This window comes from Meleagris gallopavo, chromosome 3, assembly GCF_000146605.3.
Source record: "Meleagris gallopavo isolate NT-WF06-2002-E0010 breed Aviagen turkey brand Nicholas breeding stock chromosome 3, Turkey_5.1, whole genome shotgun sequence".
NCBI classification, from domain to species: Eukaryota; Metazoa; Chordata; class Aves; order Galliformes; family Phasianidae; genus Meleagris; species Meleagris gallopavo.
The window spans coordinates 62,493,430-62,514,964 of NC_015013.2; the positions used below are offsets into that span (position 1 = coordinate 62,493,430).

General features: G+C 37.5%; 1 protein-coding gene across 2 annotated transcripts in view; it reads left to right on the forward strand.

The window, feature by feature from the left end:
• Window positions 1–215: 215 nt before the first annotated feature.
• The window catches only part of LOC100544232 (uncharacterized protein C8orf34-like), a 49,948-nt gene continuing 28,628 nt past the window's right edge, over window positions 216–21,535 (forward strand). For both annotated transcript variants that reach the window (XM_031552884.1, XM_019614104.2), the window contains exons 1-3: window positions 216–293; window positions 17,047–17,194; window positions 18,153–18,284. In XM_031552884.1, coding sequence (XP_031408744.1) covers window positions 17,053–17,194; window positions 18,153–18,284 — 274 coding nt within the window. In that variant the 5' untranslated portion in view covers window positions 216–293; window positions 17,047–17,052. The remainder of the gene's footprint in view (window positions 294–17,046; window positions 17,195–18,152; window positions 18,285–21,535) is intronic.

Sequence of the window (21,535 nt, forward strand, 5' to 3'; positions counted from 1 at the left end):
GTTCTGAATTATTCAATGATCCTGGTGTATATCAGTAATACAGTGTATGGTAACTGTTGAGTCACAGCCTGAGCCACTGTTTGCCTGAGCCACTGTTTGATCACCTGAGGCAAGCACTGAATCAGCCATGGGAGCACAGGTGTAGGTAATTCAGCTGTGTGACTGGAAGGGGTGGAGCCTGGCTGCACCCCTCCTAGACCCATTTAGAGGCTGACTGCCTCTAGGGAAGGATCTCTTTCTGGAGATCCCTCCTCTGTGGTGTCTTCCCTGTGAACCTAGATCTTTGGATACAGGTGAGCATTCCTTACCTGTTTGTTTTCCCATTTTCATCATGATAATCTTCCCAGCTGTAACACCAACATATGTATGTATATTTATGGAATAAAGGAATGCTTTTATGTGCCTTCTACCAGATGGCTGGTTTTTTGTTTTTTTTTTTAATTTATGCCAGTACTTAAGCATTTATTATATGCCTTACACAAAAACTATTCAAATAATGATGTTCCAGTTGAAAGACAATCTTTATGAGAGTTAGGGGATATGCTTTAAGAACACTTGATTACTGTGATTTATATAAAGCATACTGCAAGTGTGCTTCCGCAATTCAAGGTGTGGTACTTCTTTCAACTTTGACTATTTTAACATAGGAAGTGAGATTTGCAGAAGGAAAGCAAACAGGAAATGTACCTATTTAAAAATGGATAGGAGAGAATCCAGTTATTTGCTTTATAAGTTATAGCTTTTAGTTATAATTAAGGGACAGGTACAAGCCCAATCTGAAGAAAGGTCTGCAACAACCATGCAACTGCAGAGCTGTAGAGAATGTGCATTTGGCAGTGGACCATCTCTGCTGTTAAATCATGTCCAATATCTACTGTATGTCATCTGCAATGTTAAATATTTTTCCAGCGTGGAGTGCGACAGACACAGTATTCTTTTACTTCTGATGAACAGTTTTGCTAAAGAGAGATGTTATTTTCTGGGCATAATTTTAGGACATTTCACTTGCAAGGAAGGAAGTGTCCTGTCTGAGGTAAGTGCACCAGTGCCTCTTTCTATGTAGAAAGTGTATAGGAATGTGTTCTTCTCATACATAGTACTTCAGAGGAAGGAACTTGCTTTGTAATGAGCTGAGTCTGGAAGGTATGGGGGTAGGGGAAGAGGCTGCTGTTTTTTCTGATAGTGATTAGACCTCTTTTTGATTAGTAATGCCACCCGTGTAAATGCAATTTTGTGTTGGTTACAGGAATATTTTTTTTTTTGCTCTGATTCCAGTAGGCGAACCTAAGTGAAAAAGACAGTCAAATAATAATTCTGTGTGAGATGATGTAAATGTGTCTTTACTTAGGGAATTGATGTTTGGATGTGGAAATAATTAATGTACTGTCCTGATACAGTGTTCAAAATAATTTTTTTACATCCTTCAGAGTTAGTATAAAATTTGTAATTTCTTCTATGAACAGAGCTAAATGTTATTTCGGTAAGTGTTATTATGACAACTGAGTCATGGTTGCCATCTTCTGTCCTTCTGTGCCTTTTACTTCTTTATTTCCTGGTGGCTTTTTCTGGGTGTGTATCAAGATGTGCAAAAGGAAGGTAACAGGTTATCCTTCCTATATGTAATTTAATCTACATCAGCTGAAAAACTCCATTATCACTGTATTTTTATCTGCTGGGTGCAACAGTAGAAAGGTACCATACAGTGCTAGAAATTGTCCAGACATGTTGTGCATGTGATTTCTGGTAGATCAGGTAAGCAAATGGGGGAATCTAGGGGGATTGGCAGTATGAGCATGCCTTTTCAGAAGGTAAGCTGGGTGCCTGCTCTGCAAGTACGGATTTTAGTTCATAAGACCAGACTGTTGGATAGCTTACTGTTTGTCTTCAGTAGGCCTTGAGGATTGTTCTGTCAGCTTGGACCATTTGCAGATGGAGACAGGTAATGACTCTACTTTCTCAGGACTCAGGCAGAGCAAAGAACTTGGCAGTGCTAGCAGGAGACAGCCTGGGAAGCCCAGAAGGTGGCCCATGGGCAGCTCTGCACTCTGTTAATTTACCCTTCCCTTGATTCTACTTCTCTCATACTTGATTCTTCACTGTTCACGTTACACTCTACACCTCAATCCTTCTAGCTTGCACTACTTAGATCAAAACCACGATGTGTGTGGTTGGTTTTTTTTGTTGTTGTTGTTTTTTTTTTATGAGCCTCATCTTTAGTTTGTTTTGTAGTTTGACTGTGATATTCATATTTCTGAGATATTCATTCTCAGAAGTTTCTCAGCTTTAAGCATGGAAATATCCATTTTAATTTGACTCCAAATGAAGTGATTATCCATGAAGGCTAAGCATGTTATAAATCTGTCAGAACTTTAAAAATAATATTAAGGGGAAAAAAGATATAATTAAGGCAATTTCTCCATCGTCTTGCTCGCTAATGAGGAAAGTCATACAAGTAATTGTGGCTGAACTGATGGATGATAAATGTGAATATGGAAGCAATCAGAGGTGTATTTTACTTCCAACTGAACTAGAATTACTAATGTGTCTTCCAAAATGGAGCTGAAGTCATATTCAGCTACACTGATACTATTGCAGTTTCCAGTATCAAGTGGTAGCATGTAATAGATGATAGTACATAAAAAGATGAAAGATCCACTGGGGTATAGAAAAAATAAAAGGGTAAATAGTGAGTTTTTTATTGGTTATTACTTAGTAAACAAGGAGAATTTTATAATCTTCATTTGCAGTGAGCGCAGTGTATGAACTGTGTGGAACCAAACTGAACAGGGTTGTGCATTCTCAAATGAGAGCGCTCAGATATCAGCTTGCAGGTAATTATTCTGTTAAGATGCATAGTATCTTGTGTTACCTGTAGAAGGCAAACCAGGGTGACCTTTCCTGTAAGGGGGAAAAGGATACACTTAGCTTCAAATCAAGTAATTGTTTTTATGTGAAATGATTTCCTGTATTTTTAACATGTGATATTAAAATATCCTTGTCATTACTCATTAGCCTTATTTAAGAAGCTTCAGCCCCATGTACAGTGCATAAATTCTGCAGATGTGTAAAGGAAACGTCTGTGTTCTGCTGTGATGAGACTGAATTTCCAGATTCTTCTATGGCAACAAATTCTGACCTTTCCAGTTCAGACATCTCCGTTGTATTGGCACGTAATAAGCATTTAGTTCTATTTAAAAAACTGATTCCAATATTGGTATGAAGTCTTATGAGACCAAGTCAATCTCTCTCAGGTAAATAAAAGGAAATTAAGATGCATGTCTTGAATAGATATTCATCTATTCAAAGACTATAAACAAAACTTGTAATTGGACTGAGTATTACCAATAATAACCAACAAGAGTTGGTAATACTCCTCATAACATAATTTAAGGAAGTTCTGAGCAGCATGGAGCATCTGTTACCATTGGGGTTAAGCTACGTTGACAGCAAAATTTGGGATGATCACATCTGTGTTGGAATTCCTAATCCAGGACCCTAGTAAGTCCCATTCTCTATCTTGTGCTTCCATACTTGTTGGCTATTACTCAGACTTCTCTGTGAATTACTTAAATATTTTTGGTCAAGATCAAAAATAAAATTGTTTTAATGCATAGAAATAGCTGATAACTCTGGCTATACAACTGGAAAGCAGAATTCAAGCATTATTTTGTATTTATCTTTTTATACACCTTGAGTAAAGTAGATGTTGTATAAATGCAGTGGTACTTGTAGAACACATGTGGAAAACATTCAGTTGGCAGTTTCCAGAGGCAAAGTTCTTATTTTGGAATTATCATCAGGTCAGAGCTCCACTGAAAATAAGGCTTTAATGTCTGAATGCAATGCAACCTTTTTTGTGCGAGTGGCACTAACTTAAAAATATGCTGTAGCGTCCATGCTTCTGTGATTGCAGTTATGTTATTTCAAACAGGTCTTGAGAAAGACAGCAATGCAACAGTCATGGAGGGTGTCATCCAAAAAAGGATGTGTTTTTAATAACAAAATGGAGAAATGTCTATGGCATCCTGTCGGTGGCATTGTTAGACCCTAGTGCTATGTTGCTAGTACTTGTATGATGATCCGGAAACTCCACAAACAGAATAGAGCAGTGAGAACTAAACACAAACAAACAAAAAAAAACCTTCCACCCATCTACTCTCTTCTACCTTCTCTCCCTGAGCAGTGCAGGGGATTGGGGATATATCCATAATATTTTGTCTCTGCTGCTTCTCCACAGTCACTCTCTGCTCCTGCTCCATATGGGTCCCTCCCACGGGATGCCATCCTTTCCCAGCTGATCTCACGTGGGCTTTCCACAGGCTGCAGCTCTCCAAGCACTGCTCCAACATGAGTCCATACCACAGGGCCCACCTTTCAGGGCTGTGTGGGTCTCCATGGATAGCAGCTCCACCAGTCCTCCTGTGGGCTCCTCTCTGCTGCAGCACCATCCTGGGACCTGCTCCTGTGGGAGTTCTTCATGAGCTGTGGCTTCTTCAGCCACATCCACTGCTGCCCCATGGGCTCCTCCATGGCTTCGTGTGGAGCTCTGCTTCACAGCAGGCCTCTCCTGAGCTGCAGGGAACTTCTACTCCACCTCTGGACCGCCTCCTGCCCTCCTTCTGTACTGCCCTTGATGGCTGCAGGGCTGTTTCTCTCACAGAGCACACCCAGAATCACTTATGGCTCACGTCTGGCAACAGAAGGTCCCTTTTGGAGCAGCTAGAGCTGGCTCTTCTCTAACATGGGGCAGTGCTGGGCTGTGTTTGTGGGAGGGACCTCTGCAGCCCACCCTGCCTCCAAAACATTGCCACATCAATGCTCTACACTTTATCACCTCTCCTTCCTACATCTGAGGCTGCTTGCCACAACTTTGTATGCAGGCCAAGTACAGGCTTTGTTCTTGCTAATCTAAAACTCAAAGGTACTTTCCACCTATAATCCACGCTATCTATTCACAGTTTTTATTTTCATTATAATTCATAGCATTCTGCCCTGTGCCATTGTATTTGTGTGAAAGCATGAGTTGAAGCTTTCTAGGAAGGCAAAAAAAGCTTTTTACTTAGGGTTTGTGTTTTTATGTGGATTTCCTTTAAAATATTTTTTATTTATTTTCAAAGCACTCTTTAGAAGATTAGGATCTGCTGTCATTTAAAAGAAATGCTGATCAGTGCTTGCTTTTTGAGTTTACAAGGCAGTCAGAAGTGGTCAGAGGATCCTTCTGTTTTTCACTTGCTTGGAGACTGTGAGATCCTGTATTCAGTGTCCTGTTCAGCCTGTAGATCAGACTTGAATCTCCTTGCAGGAGAGTGTTGGCAGACTGTAGCATAGTTATTCAGGCACCTACCTTGAAAAAGCAATCTTGGATTCTGGTCACTTCCCTGTGATTGGCTTTGTTTGATCCTGAAGTGTTTGGATAAAATAAGTGTATTCCAAAGGTACATCAGATTACAAAAGTTCACTTACAGTTTATGTACCTGGAGTATTTTCAAGTCATACTAATGTTATCAGTATACCACAGAAATTGTCAAGATCCAATTTTAGCTTTGGATAGCTAAGTTTTTCTTTACTCTTTGTTTTGATTCTGTAATCTTTTATTGATCCATAGTGTTCCTAGTACAATCATGTATAAGCCCGGAAGTCTTAAAATTGTTATTTGAAATCTGGTAATAAAAACTTTAATTTTAAATGATTGAACTGAAAATTAAAAAGATTAACTCACTCTCTAATAAACTATGCTCCAAAAAAAAATAAATCCAAACCCATTAGATAAAAATTACCCATTAGGTTGTGCTTAAGCTTCTGAAATTTATATAAGCACACTGATTAAATAAAGTGGATATGTAAGTGAACAAACATTATTTTTAATTTTAAATTTATAGGCAGTGTATGATTGGTTTAATGAATAATTTCAAAACTTTATATATTAAAGGCACCACCTAATTACTGCAATTGATGTGATTTCAACTTTTGTTGAAAGCGTGAATTGGGTGACATCCTCAAGATGGCCCAAGAAGTCTGAAATGGAACACTGAAATTTGAGCATTCTGATCAAACCATAATTTATTTTTCTAGACCTGCAAGTTCTAGTACAAGTTCCTTGTACTACTGCTACACGCTCTTGTAAAAAGCCCTTCTCTGGTGGGGCAAAGAGCCTGGCTCTGTTTTCTTGACATTCTCCCTTCAAATGTGTATGAGGTCCCCTTGAGCTTCCTTTTCTACACACTGAGCAGTCCTAGCTCTCTCAGCTTTTTCTTGTAGGAGAGGTGCTCCTATCCCTCTGTCATTTCTGTGGCCCTTTGCTGGATTCTTCCTAGTGTGTCCATGTCTCTCTTGTACTGGGGTGGCCAGAACTGGACACATCACTCCAGGCATGGTCTCACCAATGCTCAGTAGAGGGGAAAGATCACCTCCCTCAACCTGCTGGTGATACCTTGCCTAATGCAGCCAAGAGTACATTCGGCCTTTATAACAGCAAGATCATACTGCTGATACCTGTTTAACCTGCTGTCTACCAAGACTTCCAGGTCTTTTTACACAGAACAGCTTTCCAGCTGGGTTCCTCCGTAGTTGCAGAACTTTTTCTCCTTCTTGATGTTCTTAAAATCCTTGTCAACCCAACCTGTCAAGATCGCTCTGGATGATAGCATGGTCATTTGGTAAACTAACCACTCCCCTTAGTTTCACATCATCCACAAATCATCCACAAATCCACATATTGAGACTACGATCTGCCCCATTGTCCAGACTGTTCAGATGTTAAATGAGACTGGATCTAGTACTGATCCCTGGGGTACTATGCTTATTACTGGCCTCCAACTGGACTTTCCACTACAAACTATGACCCTCTAGGCTTGTCTGTTCAGCTGGTTTTTGATCTACCTTACTGTCTGTTCATCTAGCTCATACTTCAGCTTCTTTCTGATAGTCTTACGGAGGACAAAGTCAAAGACCTTACTGAAGTCCAGGAAGACAATATCCACTTGTCTCTGCTCATCTATCAAGCTGGTCATTTCATTATAAAAACTTATTGGGTTGGTCAGGCATGACTTTCTCTTGACTGAATTCATGTTAACTATTCTGGATTATTCTCTTTCATGTACCTGGAAATGAATTTTAGGATTAGTTATTTCCTTACCTTGTTAGGGAGGGGTGAAGCTGAAGAACAAGTTCCCTGGGTCCTCCTTCTTGAAGATATGACCAACAGTTTTCCTTCCTCTAGCTTTTGTGCACTCCTCGCAGCTGATACAGTTGAGTACGTGTTATGTAGAGTGTCTACCCAGTCACATCAGCCAGCTCCCACAGCACTTGTAGGTGCATCTCTCCAGGGCCCATGGATTTAGGAATGCTCAGTTTGCTTAAGTATTTCCTGACTGATCCTCTTCCGTAAGGAATATGTTGTCTTTGTTCAAATTTATGCTTACTTAAAAGTGGAAATATCTGCATATATGAGAGATGGCTGGCAGGCAAGATTCAATGTATTAGAGCTTTAGGTATGTGACCCTGCAGTTTAGATTTTTTTTCTTTCATTTCCAATTATTTATATTCATGTATATATATTTATGCTAGGTACATTATTACTGATTTCATTTTCTGTTTGTTTTTTTCCTCCTTCATTCATTTATGACATCTGCCACAGAAATCTTCCTCATGCCTGCTGGTAGTAAATTATTTGGATAAACAAGCATTAGGTGGTTTGTTGTGTACCTTCTATGGTATGGATGACCAAGCTGAGTGCAGGGCCTAGGGTTCTGATACACATGTCCAGAACTCACCCAATAATCCTGTGTGTTTTTTCTTTCCTTCTTCATTGCTGGATGGGTGACTGCAAAACAATTTCCAGTGAGATATTCCTCTGGTGGTACGTGCCATTAACATACAGTAATTTATTCAGGAAATCTTTGTTTGGAAGAGTGGAAGGGTTCTACCCAGTGCTGGTGTTCTGCCTTAAGTGCTGAGGGTTTGCATACAGTTAGTAGCTTTTAAAATAAAAATGATAAAAAAAACTAAGCAAAACTCACAGAAAATCTCTTTTTAAGCTAAATTTTCAATACGAACAGATGATATGTAAATGTCATAAATGTTACATTGTCACTTTTTCTTTACTCTAGTACCGTTATCCACGAAGGAAATGGTCCAAGTAAAATATCAGGCCTTTCTGATGTGACTGTTCATCACCAGTTTTGTTATACAGCTAGCAAAATTTTAACAAGTTTTTAAGATGAAATATGAAGTGGAGAAAATTTAGCTTGTTCATTTTGAAGGCCAATATTTCACATATATGAAAAGCCATATGAAAAGCCATATTTTTTTAAATGTGTAAAGAATATTGACTTGACTGGCTTACATGGAAAATTCATGTACACGTTTGTTACTCTAAGATACATCGCAGCCTGTAATATCAAATATGTGTCAAAGTAATTTTACAGCAAATAAATGTCATCGACGAACAGAAGGAATTATTCTTGTATGTTTTATGTGGGATTTGGATTGCATATTATGAATACATTCATGAATATACGCTGGAGAGGATATATACTTCAATACTTGAAGGGAGCGTATAAACAGGAGGGAGAATGGCTGTTTACGAGAGTGGGTAGTGATAGGACAAGGGGCAATGGTTTTAAATTGAGACAAGGGACATTTAGGTTAGATATTAGGTGGAAGTTCTTCACTCAGAAGGTGTTGACACACAGGAACTGGTTGCCCAAGGAGGTTGTGGATGTCCCATCCCTGGAGGGGTTCAAGGCCAGGCTGGATGTGGCTCTGGGCAGCCTGTTCTGGTGGTTGGTGACCCTGAACATAGCAGGGGGATTGAAACTCGATGATCATTGTGGTGCTTTTGTGGACCATTCTCCCTTGTCTTATTGCTGTCAACCCATGTAAACAGTTGTTCACAGAGCAAAGAAAGTACCTGGAGCTCTTCCAGCCCCCACCCCATTGCAAAGAGGGTGTATCATATTACAGGGGCTTTCATATTGGGAAAACATTTTAATGTAGGAAACAAGTCAATTTACCTCTCACATAGTTTGGGCATTGAATGGGATTGGTATGTGCCTTGCCCAGAAGCTTGGGTATGACTTTTACTAGCTTTATGCTGTTGCCCGACTCTGGACTTTGGTAGTGCTTCTGCCAGAAAAATTTAAGAGTAGCTGTATTGAGAACTGGGATTTTAAATAATGTGAAATTAGAACTCTTAATTTTTAGACCAAGTTTGTCAATGTCATATTTCTGGTATTGTGAGTAGACATTATAATGAGATTCTCACTGAAACAAGTATTAAGTCATGTCCTGCATACTAATTTTCTTTAAGCACTGGTGTCAATCAGTTTAATTCCCCTGAATATTGAAAATAAGAACCAGAAAATTGCATTAGAAGTGATAAATGGGATGCATGTGTTTCTGATGATTTTTTTTCTTTGATAATTTATCAGCGCATATCCAATGTGTGATTTAATTTCAAAACATACATTTGCATTTTTTAAACTTTACTGGGATAAGTAGTACAGTTTAAAACAAAACCAAAACAAAATAAAAAGAGAAAAGCAGCCAACGTGTGGTTTGTAGTTGCATTACTTTATTGATTTTCAAAATGTTTGTATAGATAAATTCTAAAACAGACCTACGTTTGGGGGGTAGGCTTCTGGAAGGTAGGAAATGCTTAAAATTCTTCAGTCCTAAAGCACTGATCTAATTCTTTTATTATTATTATTTTATGCATGCACCTGACTTTATAGTTATTTACTTCCCATGCATCAAAACGATCTAAGCCTAAATCCTTTTCCAATTCAGTCTCTTAATGTACCATTATTATTATTATTTTTTTCAACTACTGCCTTTATCTAATCTTCAGTTATAAACTCTTAATAACCATTACTGTGTGGAACTGTACTGGGCCTGGCTGGGATGGAGTTGATTTTCTTCACAGCAAACCATGTGGTGCTCTGTTTTAGACTTCTGACTGAGGAGTGGTTGTAGCACGTTGATGCTGTAGCAGTTGCTGACTGGTGCTGGCACAGCATTAGGGCTGTCTCTGCTCCCTGCTCTGCCCCCTCAATGTATGAGATGGAGTAGGTAAGAAACTGGGAAAGAACACTGTAAGAACAGCTGACCTGAGCTGGCTAAGGGGATATTCCACAATGTATAATGTCATGCTCAGTAGTAGAAGCTAATGGATAAACAATCTTTATCTTGACCCACAAGTTTTTCTTGCTTTTGTTCTTCCAGTTCTCTCCACCATTCAGTAAGGGAATGAGTAAGTGGTACTGGATGCTTATTTTCTGTATGGGGTTTGACCTGAGGCAGCCATGAAAATATCTAGAGTTTTAATTCCTAGTATCACCCTCCCTCAAAAGATAATAATAATAAAAAAAAATTAAAAAAAATCTAGGTAGGTGTGAACTGTCAGTGACGTTTAAGCTGGAAATATGATATAATTTTTTAACAGTTACAGAATCATTGCACACTAAGGAAGAAATAACTTCACCTTACTCCTTGAAATTGGATTAAGATTACTTCAGTTGATCAGAGAAAGTCAACTATGACTTACTGAGTATTACAACGGTCAGTTTTAATTAATGCTCTAATTTAAGGAAATCAGCCCAGGTTGTGGTACTCTTTCCTAGCCCTGATCTGTGTGTTCCTCTCAATACACATCCTTCAAATCTTTCAGACGACCAGGAGTTTTTATTTTCTCTTGGTTGAATCATGAAGTGTTTTGTCTGATTGATAGAGTGGGTGGAAAGTGATGAATATTTCTGAATTACACTTGAGATAAACCTAACAGTATGTCTACTGTAATAGGAACTACTCTTGTTTGATAAATCCTCGTTGAGTCCAGATAATGATACGGTAGGCTTCCACAAGTGTGAGATTGTTATGCAGAGATAGAGGGCTGTGGAAAGAAATATAAGCTACTATTGAAAATTGTTGTGATTGAAAACTGGGAGAGAAAAAGTGGCACTGTTGACACGTGGCATGTGAGAGGTAATACCTTTACCTTTCATTCTGCTGCTGTGAAGTAGTCAATGTTTTGGAGTAACCTGATGCTGGTTACCTCCCTGTAAACAGCATTCTTGTCTAGAGTGATTGAAAGGAGGGGAAACTTTCAGAAATAAAGCCAGAGTAAAGGTATTTGAAGCTATTTTGTGGGGTTGAAAGTGATAGTGTTGATTAGGGACAAAGATATTTGAAATGTGAAGAATAAGATAAGTAGAAAGAAACTCTCAAAGGGAAAAATATAGTAAGAATTTCAGATAGATACTGCACATGCACATTTGCAGTGGTTTTGGTAAACTATTATGAGGTTACTCAGTGGAACTTCAGAATTGTCTACCAGAGCTCATATATGCTAAAGGTTTTTGTTTCTGCATCGGTAGGATCAGTGATGCATATTTTATTGGTCATTATGTGCGTGAGTTGGATTTGTATCAGACAGCACTGGTTCATCCAACTCAAGGAACTGACTGCATGATTTGCAGTGGGTTTGTAGTGGATACAATATGTTCTCTCTGTTTTGCTCTCCAGAGGCTCTCCATAGGTATGATTAGTAACAGTCCCAGAAATTGATCTTTTAGTATTGAATTGGTAAAGGTAACTAATAGTTGTGTGTCTAAGGAGGACTTTTAGTTATTTGGTGATGTTTGTTTTCTGAATCTCTCTTCTTTTCCTCATTATATTGAACTAATACTTTAACAAATTTGTGTATCAGGACTTGATTTGAGAGATGAAAAAAGCAGCTTGAGACATAGATATCTAAGTCCAAGGCTGTCCAAGACATCTGAAGTCTGAGAATGTTAGCTGCTTCACTTGTCCATATTGCAGTTTTCCTTCCCAGTAACACCTTCAGGGAAAATTTGTTTGTACCAGTTGAGGGCTATGATACCAGCGTAACACTTTCTGTTCTATTGTATTTCATCGTGTGCCATAGTGTGTAATGCAATTTTGTGGCATTAAATATACCTAGGACTGAAGTGGCCAAAATGAGTCGCATTTGGATACAGAAAGAACTGGTTGAAGATTTTTAAAATCAGTTCCAAGTAAATATCCTGGAAAAACCTTTCTCCGGTTGTTAGTGCACAAATCAGAAAGAGATTTTAGGGAATAAATGCGTCGATCACTAAAAGCCTCTATTAAAATTAGGTTTTCACTTGGTTTTAGAGTTTGTGTTCACTGATAGCCGAATGAAGTGGCTTCCAAATCTACATACAGATATCTGCCTGTCTTTTAGGTGTCTGAGCTCTGTTGTGGGCAATGCAGTCAATAGGCAGTGGAGCCTGAAGAGCAATTCTTATTGTAAGTGGACATACGCTGCCTGGTTAGCTGAGCAGCTCTCTGGACTCTCTTGGCTTCTTCAATGACTGACAACTGTGTGAATACTACTGTATTTAATTAATAATGTAATTATTTAATTTTGAACTGAATACTCTCCAAACCTTGTATTTTAAGCTGAGCCTTCTTGTCTTTTTATTTGGTCAGAAGAGAGAGAACAGACATCTTTTGAGGGTAATTTACTCTGCCAACTTTAAGCATTTGATTTAAAACATGAAGTGAGGACTTAGTACTGCCAAAATCTGTGCATGCTCTACCATACTCTGTAGGTGTCTATATAGTTAAAACCTGTGATTGTTGTCTACTTACTGTTATCAATTACAGGGTAAAATGGAATGTTTCTTAATTAACTTTATAACCTGGTAGGTACGTTTAGACACAGCTAATTAGAGCTTTTCTGTAATTGGGGCTATGATTAATAGACTATGAAGACTTCAATTTGTATTAAGTGCATGGACAGTCACAGGGAAATTGAATTTTGAGACTACGTTGAATAACAAGTAGAGGACCTCAAGACAGCACAACAGTGAACAATTATTCTCTTTGTAAAGAATTAATACATTCAGTCACTAGTTATGTCCTGACATACAGGTGTGTTTTTTTTCAGGTGACCCCCTCCTGCACTGCTCCTCCCTTCCCAGAATCTTTCATGCTATTATTAATGTGTGCATGAATCTTTGTTTTGGAAACATTGATAACTTTTTAAAACAGTCTAGCAATGTAGTTTAGTAAAATTAATGATAATGTGAATTATACTGGAGCTTATTTCACCTTTCTGCCCCTCTTCACCCCCCCCTTTTTTTTCCCCCCTTCACTCAGGGTGTCCCACTTATGGGTGGGACAGAACCTAACTTGGAGCAATTCAGTGAGAAAGCAGTAGAAATGAACTTATTTACCCAAGTGTTAGAATCATAGAATTGCTCAGGTTGGAAAAGACCTTAAAGATAATCAAGTCCAACCACAACCTAACCATACCCTAACTCTAACAACCCTCTGCTAAATCGTGTCCCTGAGCACCACATCCAAATGGTTTTTTAACACATCCAGGGATGGTGACTCAACCATCTCCCTGGGGAGCCTATTCCAATGTTTAACAAGCCTTTCTGTAAAGAAGTTTTTCCTGATATCCAACCTAAACTTATTCTGGTGCAACTGCAGGCTATTTCCCCTTGTCCTGTCACCTGTCACCAGTGAGAAGAGACCAACCCTGCTCTCGCTGTCAGCAACTTTCAGATATTGGAAAAGAGCAATAAGGTCTCCCCTCAGACTCCTTTTCCCCACACTGAACAGCTCCAGTTCCTTCAGTCTCTCCTCATAGGGCATATTGTCTGAGTCCTTTACCAGCCTTGTTGGGGGGTCTGTAGTAGTCTTGCAAGTTCCCTTTCACCTCTTTTCTGTGCATCTCTCATGACTGCAAAGGGAATTAATATGTACTGACCTTTGGACATGCTTCTTCACCTGTTAGGCAGCTGGAGGGGGAAGTCTGAGGGACTGCCACTGATAGAGAAGGCAAAAGGATGGAGGAAGGGACACGGAGTGAGAAGTTGTAGCAGTGGAAATAAGATAGGAGGAAAAGATTATGTGTTATGAGTTCATCTGGCATCCTGGAGACTCAGTCTGTCATGACTTTTTATTCACTATCATTAAGATACAGTGTACATGGAAAAACATACTGTAAAGACAGGCAACACCTTTGTTTTTTGAATTAGGTGAAATTGGGGAAAAGGGCAAAAAACGTAATTAATGTTTTTAGAGGCATGTAAACATTTTGCAGTGCTTTTTTCATGCATAGTCAAAACTTCTCTCTTGAATTTTTCATAAGAAATGAATCCCAGCTTTAGTTATCTTGTGTTATTTTTATTCTACTGTTAGTGCAGAGGCGGCTTCATTGAGAATAGTTGGTCTGTTTTCTTATTTTTTGGTGAAAACTTCTCTACTTAACATATTGTGAGTCAGATCAGACTGCTGCTATCCAGAAAGGAGTTTTATTTTTGTAACTTGTACATTTCAGTTTTTCATTTAATACCTTTGCCATCTCTGACATTATTTTTGAACTATTTCAAACTTGTAAGAATATATTTTAGAGTACTATGGAGTACGTTTATCCTGCTGTCTATTAGGCTGAGCAAAAAATGAGAGCATCAAGTGAGCTTCGGATAGTTCAAATGGAAGTTTAAGACCGTTTCTCTTTTAATAAGAAATGGTGCTGTAGTGAGAAATGTCTTTACAGTAGGCATTCCTTAACTACAGTATACACTTAACTGGAGAAAAAACAGGGTTTTTACCTAAAACGTGAGCGGAGTGCCAAGTACAGTTATTGCCTTTGTGAAGTTTTTGCTTTCCCTCCCTGCTGTGTCTTAACCAAACAACCAAAGACAGGCGAATAACCTATTTCCTGTGAACTGCCTACTTGCTAGGGAAGACAGGAGTCTCATCTTTACAATTGTCATGGGCATCAACAGCATAGGTTGGAGCCTGGGTGAGTGGAGGTAGACGCTTTGACACCACGTAAAGTAGCAGTAATGTTTTAGAATTGTATCCTAATTTCATTTTATGAGAATTCCTCATAAAGAAAAAACTTATCTTTCCTTCGTGTGTACAATATTGGCTCCATTAATTTGTGACTCCAGCTAGATAAAAATAACCTCTACCTAAAGGTCTTTTAATCTTATCAAGTTTGCTGTCGCAGAATGGCACTGATTAGCTGATGATGCTCTGGGACACCATTGATCTGTAGGTCACTGAGGTCCCTTTTTCAATATAACAGTGAAATAAAAAACTGGTCCTGAGTAGTAGCTGATGTCATATCACCTTTCTGTACAACTGTGTTTTTAAGTTTCATTGGTATATCTCAGTTTTAATTTATTAAATGCTTTTTTAAAAAAAAAGTACCTTTTTTTTTCCCCTATAAAAAGTAGGTTAGTGATAGCAACAATCAAGTAGCCTTGATCATACACTGATGTATAGATCTCCTTATCTTTTCTCAAGCTATATTTAATTTTGTAGTGTATTACCAACACCCACACATCTCTAAAGAAAATTAGTAGTATCAATGCATGTCTCTCAGTTCTTATCTAGTTTTTATTAGTCTACAACAGAAAAATTAATTTTTCAGACCATAATTCAAATAAATGATTTAAATTGCATCTTACAGGTTACAGATTGACACTTTTTCTTTGGTAATAGAATCCTCTGCAGTGGAATTCCTACTGCTATTGTGGTCCATTACAAGCACAAAATTGCATCTTTCCACTTGTCACTAATTTTGCATTTTGACAGGGAAAAGAAGAAGGTTTGCTGTTACTGTTGCTAAGCAACAAAAAGATGAATTATTCCAACTTCTGGATTTTTCTTATATGATGTGTGTTAGAAGGATTTTCCTACATTGGTGAAAGATAGTCTAGATGGGGTTATACGTTTTTGTTCCTTGTGCATGGTTGGTGTAAATCACACTGTTTTGTTTTCTGAAGCTTAATTTCTCTTTCTGAAATGGCAAGCTTGTTTCTCTTTAATTTTTCACTTATACATTATTTATATACTTATATATTTATACTATATATTTATTTATTTATAATATATATTACTATATATTTATATATCACTACTTGAATTAAAAAAAAACAGAAAGCATTGTAACACAGTAAGTTATAGTCCAAGTATTGCATACTATTACTTTTATTTACAAGTAAGTAAAATAATATAGTCCAGTTGGAAGTGACTTACAAATGGTATTGAGTCCAACTACCTGATCACTTAAGGGCTAATGAAACATTAAAGTACATTATTAAGGTATTAGAATTAGAATTGAAGATTAATAGGCATTTTTGTTGCAGTCATTCTAAACTGTCTTCTTCCAACACAGCTGATTTTAATATCAAGTAACTACTAGTATTTGAAGAAAATTATTCATCAAGTGATGTGTGAAAAAGATAGAGACTTAAGTGTATGGAAGTTCTGGTAAGATTTGTGCTTGAGGGTAGATTAGAGAATCAGAATGATTTTGAGTTGTAAGAAATCCTTGAAGATTGTCTAGTCTGTGAATAGGATGATCTTTCATGAGATTGGCTTTCTCTAAGCCCCATCCAACTCAACTTGAAACTCTTCAAATGATGGAGCATCCACAGCTTCTTTGGACAAGCTGTTGCAGCTTTGTAATGCTCTTAGTAACTTGATCATTTTGTTCTTAATAGCCTAATTTTTATTTTTATTTTTATTTTTGTCCTGGTTTTATTGTAGGTTGATATGATATATTGGCCCACACTAGTAATTGATTTTCACTCAAGATACGAGCCAATACATTACCACATCTTCCTTCAAAATTCCTTATATGTAAGAAGCCAGGAGAGATCTTCAACAATAAGGAGACTGCTTCTCTTTGTGCAGTGATTTGAGGCCACTGTGTACAGCAACAATAAGAAAGTGTCAATAAATACATGGGAGATTGGGTTTTGTATCCATGTCTGCAACAGTGTAATAACATAATTGCTTTTGTGTAAATTATATCAGATGAGTAGTGATAAAAAAGATGGAGATAATTTCAGATGTTAACACTTCTTTGGGCAAATAATAGTATTAGTTTGAAGATGGGTATTTCCAGCTGTTTGTTTAAAAGCTGAAAAGAAGCTTTTTATTAATGGTTCTTTATGTCGCTAAGTATAACATTACGTACAATATTCCTCTAATTTTATTTTTTTATTGTTTTCTCTAAATTTTCTAAAGGAGTTGATGACCAAGCTGATAACAGAGACACCTGACCAGCCAATCCCATTTTTAATTGATCATCTCCAGTCTAAACAAGGGAACCGTGGTCAGCTTCAGAGAACACTGTCTGGCTCTGCTGCCCTTTGGGCAGAGAGTGAAGCATCAGGTATGTTCTGTAAGATGGGAAAGGCTATGCTAATATCTTCCCACAGTTTTTGTGGGTTGTTTCTTGGATGCTCGTGTACTTACTGTGGAAGTGCTACTCTGTGGTTTTGAGCGTACAAATCCTGTTTGTCCATGAGAAACTGAATTTAATGTGCATAGACTGAGCTAATAGAATCATAGAATGAATCATAGAACGTCATGGATTGGAAGGGACCTTAACAAATATCCGGTTCCAAACCCAATGGATCAGGTCCATCCAAGCTAGCCTTGAATGCTTCTCTTTTAGTTTAAAACCATTCCTCATTGTCCTATCACTACTTACCTGTATAAAAACTCAGTCTCCATCTTGTTTATAACTCTCTTTTAATACTGAGAGGTGTTGGGTTTTGTTGGATTTTTTTGTTTTGTTTTGTTTTACTACAGTCATTTTTAAGAAGCCATCATTCTAACATTTAATATGCTATTACAACTTTGTGACCTCCACTGCAGATAATTTCTGATTGTAGATTTAAAATAATAATAATAATTTGTGATTCCAAAGCATTTCTGAGAATGTTGGTTTTGCATGTAGAAATTGACTGATTATCTCTTTCAGACTATAAGCGATCTCCAGCAGTTGTTTGTAGTCAACTGCCTGACAAATTAACTATTTATATCAATTTTAATGTTTTAGACATAGATTGTTAAATGTTATGATACAGAGGCTAATGACCTCTTCATTTAAAAAAAAGAGAAAAGTATGTTTTGAAATAAAAGGACGTTAAGGAATTTCTCAGTTTTAGTGTTTAGGAAAAATAAAAAAATATATGAAATTTAGCAAAAATCAGGAAAAGTAGTGCTAAAAGAGCTGTCTGTGATTTCCATTGATAAGACTGGGAATTTCTGAATTAATTGTTTATGACGTCTTTGAAAAATGACCCTGTGAAGATTATAATTACTGGATTTTATTCTTCAAACAGAAAATAAAGGAACAAGGAGAGATTTCAGAAGTTATGATAAGCCTTGGCAGGTAAATGCAAAGAAGCCTAAAAAGTCAAAGAGTGACCTTGCCGTGTCCAATATCTCTCCACCGTCACCGGAGTCCAAGTCATGTAAGGTTCACTACATTATAAACTTGTGCACATTTCTAAACCCATAGTCTGAGTTTCATCTCATTAGGTTTTTCTTTTCATTAGGTTAAGAAAGGAAAGTTGAAATGACTAGAGAGACATATTAGAAGAGTTTGAATCTTGCTTCACTGTCGTATGCATTATGAATTTATAATTATATCCTATATTTTCATCTAGCTTCAAAATTATATTTTATTCTAGCTTTTTATAGTTTTTTATTTATAATGTCCAAAGCTTTTAAGTATCTTTGAGTTTAATGAAGTGTCCCAGATGATAAATGTATTTAGTAATAGAAAGCTTGCTGATTTCCTTCTGAAGAGCAAGATGTGGAAGTCTAGATTTCAGTGGACTTCATGGAAAATATCCCAATGGCCACAGAATGTCAAAATCAAAGATAAAGAGATATTCAAGAAGTGGACAGTCACTCGTAATCTGCAGTCTTTGCAGGATAACAACAGTTTCTAGAAGCAATGGCCAAGAGTGTTCTTCTGTCATTTTTTTAAATTACCCTGCAAATATATGTGTGACTTTTTAAATATGTTAAGCACATCATTAATTTTCTTGTGCATTTGAACTACATTTTAAGTGCTATCGCAGAGGGTAGTTTCAGCAATGTGCCTTCTTGTGATATCTTGCTTCTCTTATTTTCTGCCAACAAACAAATTAATACTGACCTTTTTTTCTGGGTTTATGCCAAAATTAGTGAGTACTGTGTGCTCCTTCAACCACTCGGATCAGTGGAAAGCAAACATGTTCAGCAGCAATTCATTACTCTATCCAGACTTCCCACCTGCTGTGTGCCTTCAGCTTGTAATTTAAGACATTTTTTGGTGTCATTGTAAGTTGTTTTTTGCTTTTTTTTTTTTCAAAAGCCTCTTCAAAGAGGTAGTAAGGACTTTAAATAAGAAATAATATAGGGGCCTATTGAAAGCTAGAGATTTACTTTCAGATTTGTGTAAAATACCGAAAAACCTCTCAGCCATCTCCTCACTTTCCCTACAAGAACACACCTTACAATATACCTTTCCTGTCCCCAAATAAAATCAACCCAAAATTAAATGGAATCCATCAAGATATTCTCTTTCAGAACTTTTGTCTAAGGACTGTCTTTTTCAGATGATCTAGAACTTCTAACTTGATGAAATGATAATCATAGAATGACTTGGATTGGAAGAGACCTTAAAGACTGTCTAGTTCCAACACCCTGTCATGGGCAGGATTCCCAGCCTGTAGGTGAGGCAACCCAGGGCCCCATCCAACCTGGCTTTGAACATCTCTAATGGCAGCCTATCACTATCTGTCCATGCAAGAAGTTGATCTCGCTTCTGTTCATAAGCTCCCATTTAATACTGGAAGGCTATAGTGAGATCTCCCTAGGGCCTTCTCTTCCCCAGACAAAACAAGCCCAGCTCTTTCAGCCTCCTTTCATAGGAAAGGTGTTCCAGCCCTCTCATCTTCATGGCCCTCCTTTTAACCCGCTCCAGAAGTACCACATCTTTCTTGTGCTCAGGCCCCAAGTCTGGACTTAGTATTCCAAATGGGACCTTATGAGAGCAGAGTAGAGGGGGATATTCACCTCTCTTGCCTCTTTTGATGCAACCCAGGATATAGTTGTCCTTCCAGGCTGCAAATGTACTGAGGGTGCAGTTCATGGTAATCTTTGGAAGCATCAGGAGATTATGTTTAGTTAATTAGAGAGAACATCGTTTCTTTCTGGAAAGCTGATATTGAATTCAGAGTTCATGTTATTCTTGCACAGATCTCTCTTTCTTAAGCTTTCAATTTTTTTTTTACTAGAAAAGTTCTTTGAGTTCTTCTTTCTGGCTGTCAACAATCTCTGTCATACCTGAAACAAACACACAAATGGGAAACTGTGGTGCCATAGTGGTCTGAGTACTTGTTTGCAAAAATGTACCTGGGCTTCTGTTGTTGTCTGGCAAGGGAAGAGGTTTGAAGCTAGGCCTCAGTGTGTGTGTGTGCATGCATGCCTGTCCAATGAAATATCTGGATGATCACATCCAATATTTGAAGAATAATCAATTTTGAAGTTTCTAAGTAGTTTGTGAAACAGACTTCTTGCTATCCAGTTAGCTAGTGTTAGGCAAAGTAGGTTGATGTCTTTGCCAACTTCATATTAAATCAGTTCACAAGTCATTCTTTCCCTCTATTTCAGTTCACTGTTCTCTTTCCAGGTTTCTGTTGGTGTTGGTGTTATATACTTCTAATCACCAATTTTCTGTCTAGTACTACAGGCCTTTATGCTCTTAGCCTTCTGGTATCCAGATACTGTAAGAACCGTAATCTGAAACATCTTGTGAGATTTTAATACCTGAGCAATTTTATGTTCAATAATATCTGCATTTTTGTTCTTTCGGATGCAAAAATAATATACAATGTGTTAATGAAATGTAGCTCCTACATTTTTTTCCTACGATGAACAGTTGTGTGCATGAATATGTGACGTGGTGCCTTGTGATAGGTATAACTTTCCCATGAACCTACTGCTAGAGAATTTAATGAGCAACTAGTCTAATTTCATCTGCAAATTATGTTTTGAAATTACAAGTATATGTAGGTAAAAACAGTACCGAAACAATACTGATCTACTACAGTGAAAATGGTCAGGTGATATGACAGAACTTATAGCAAATTTAGAAATGAATCTGTTGTTGATGTGCATTTGTTGGGGGATTTGTATGTGGGGAGGAGGTGAATGGAGGACAACACCAGAGAAGCAGAAATACAAGGAAGCATGTTTTTGCTGTCTCCTTAGATGAGATGGGAAAAGGGAAACAGAAAGGGAAAAGCTAAATATTTCTACACAAATGCTATAAGTAGATGTCATAGATCTTCTACACGATAATCAAATAATCTCGAGAGTAAGTATATAAATGTCTCAAGGCAAATGAGTTGAGGCAGGTAATGTGATGAACGATTTAAAATTACTGACATGAATTTGAGGAATTAGTAAGTATAATAAAGGAAGAAAGTTGGAATGTAATGAATGGATTTTGATAAATGTGAAATGAGATACAAGTGAAATATGATGAACTTTGTAGAGGAAAAGATGCATTTCAAATGATCTTAGGGAAGGGTCGTTATAGTGTTTATGTGGTTCTGTATGCTTCACATAAAGTCATTTGCTTTGAAAAGGCTGGTTTTGTTTATCATGTTGTTGGGATGGTACAAGTTCAGATTTTCAAAGTATTTATAAGTTAGCAGAACATGAGCCT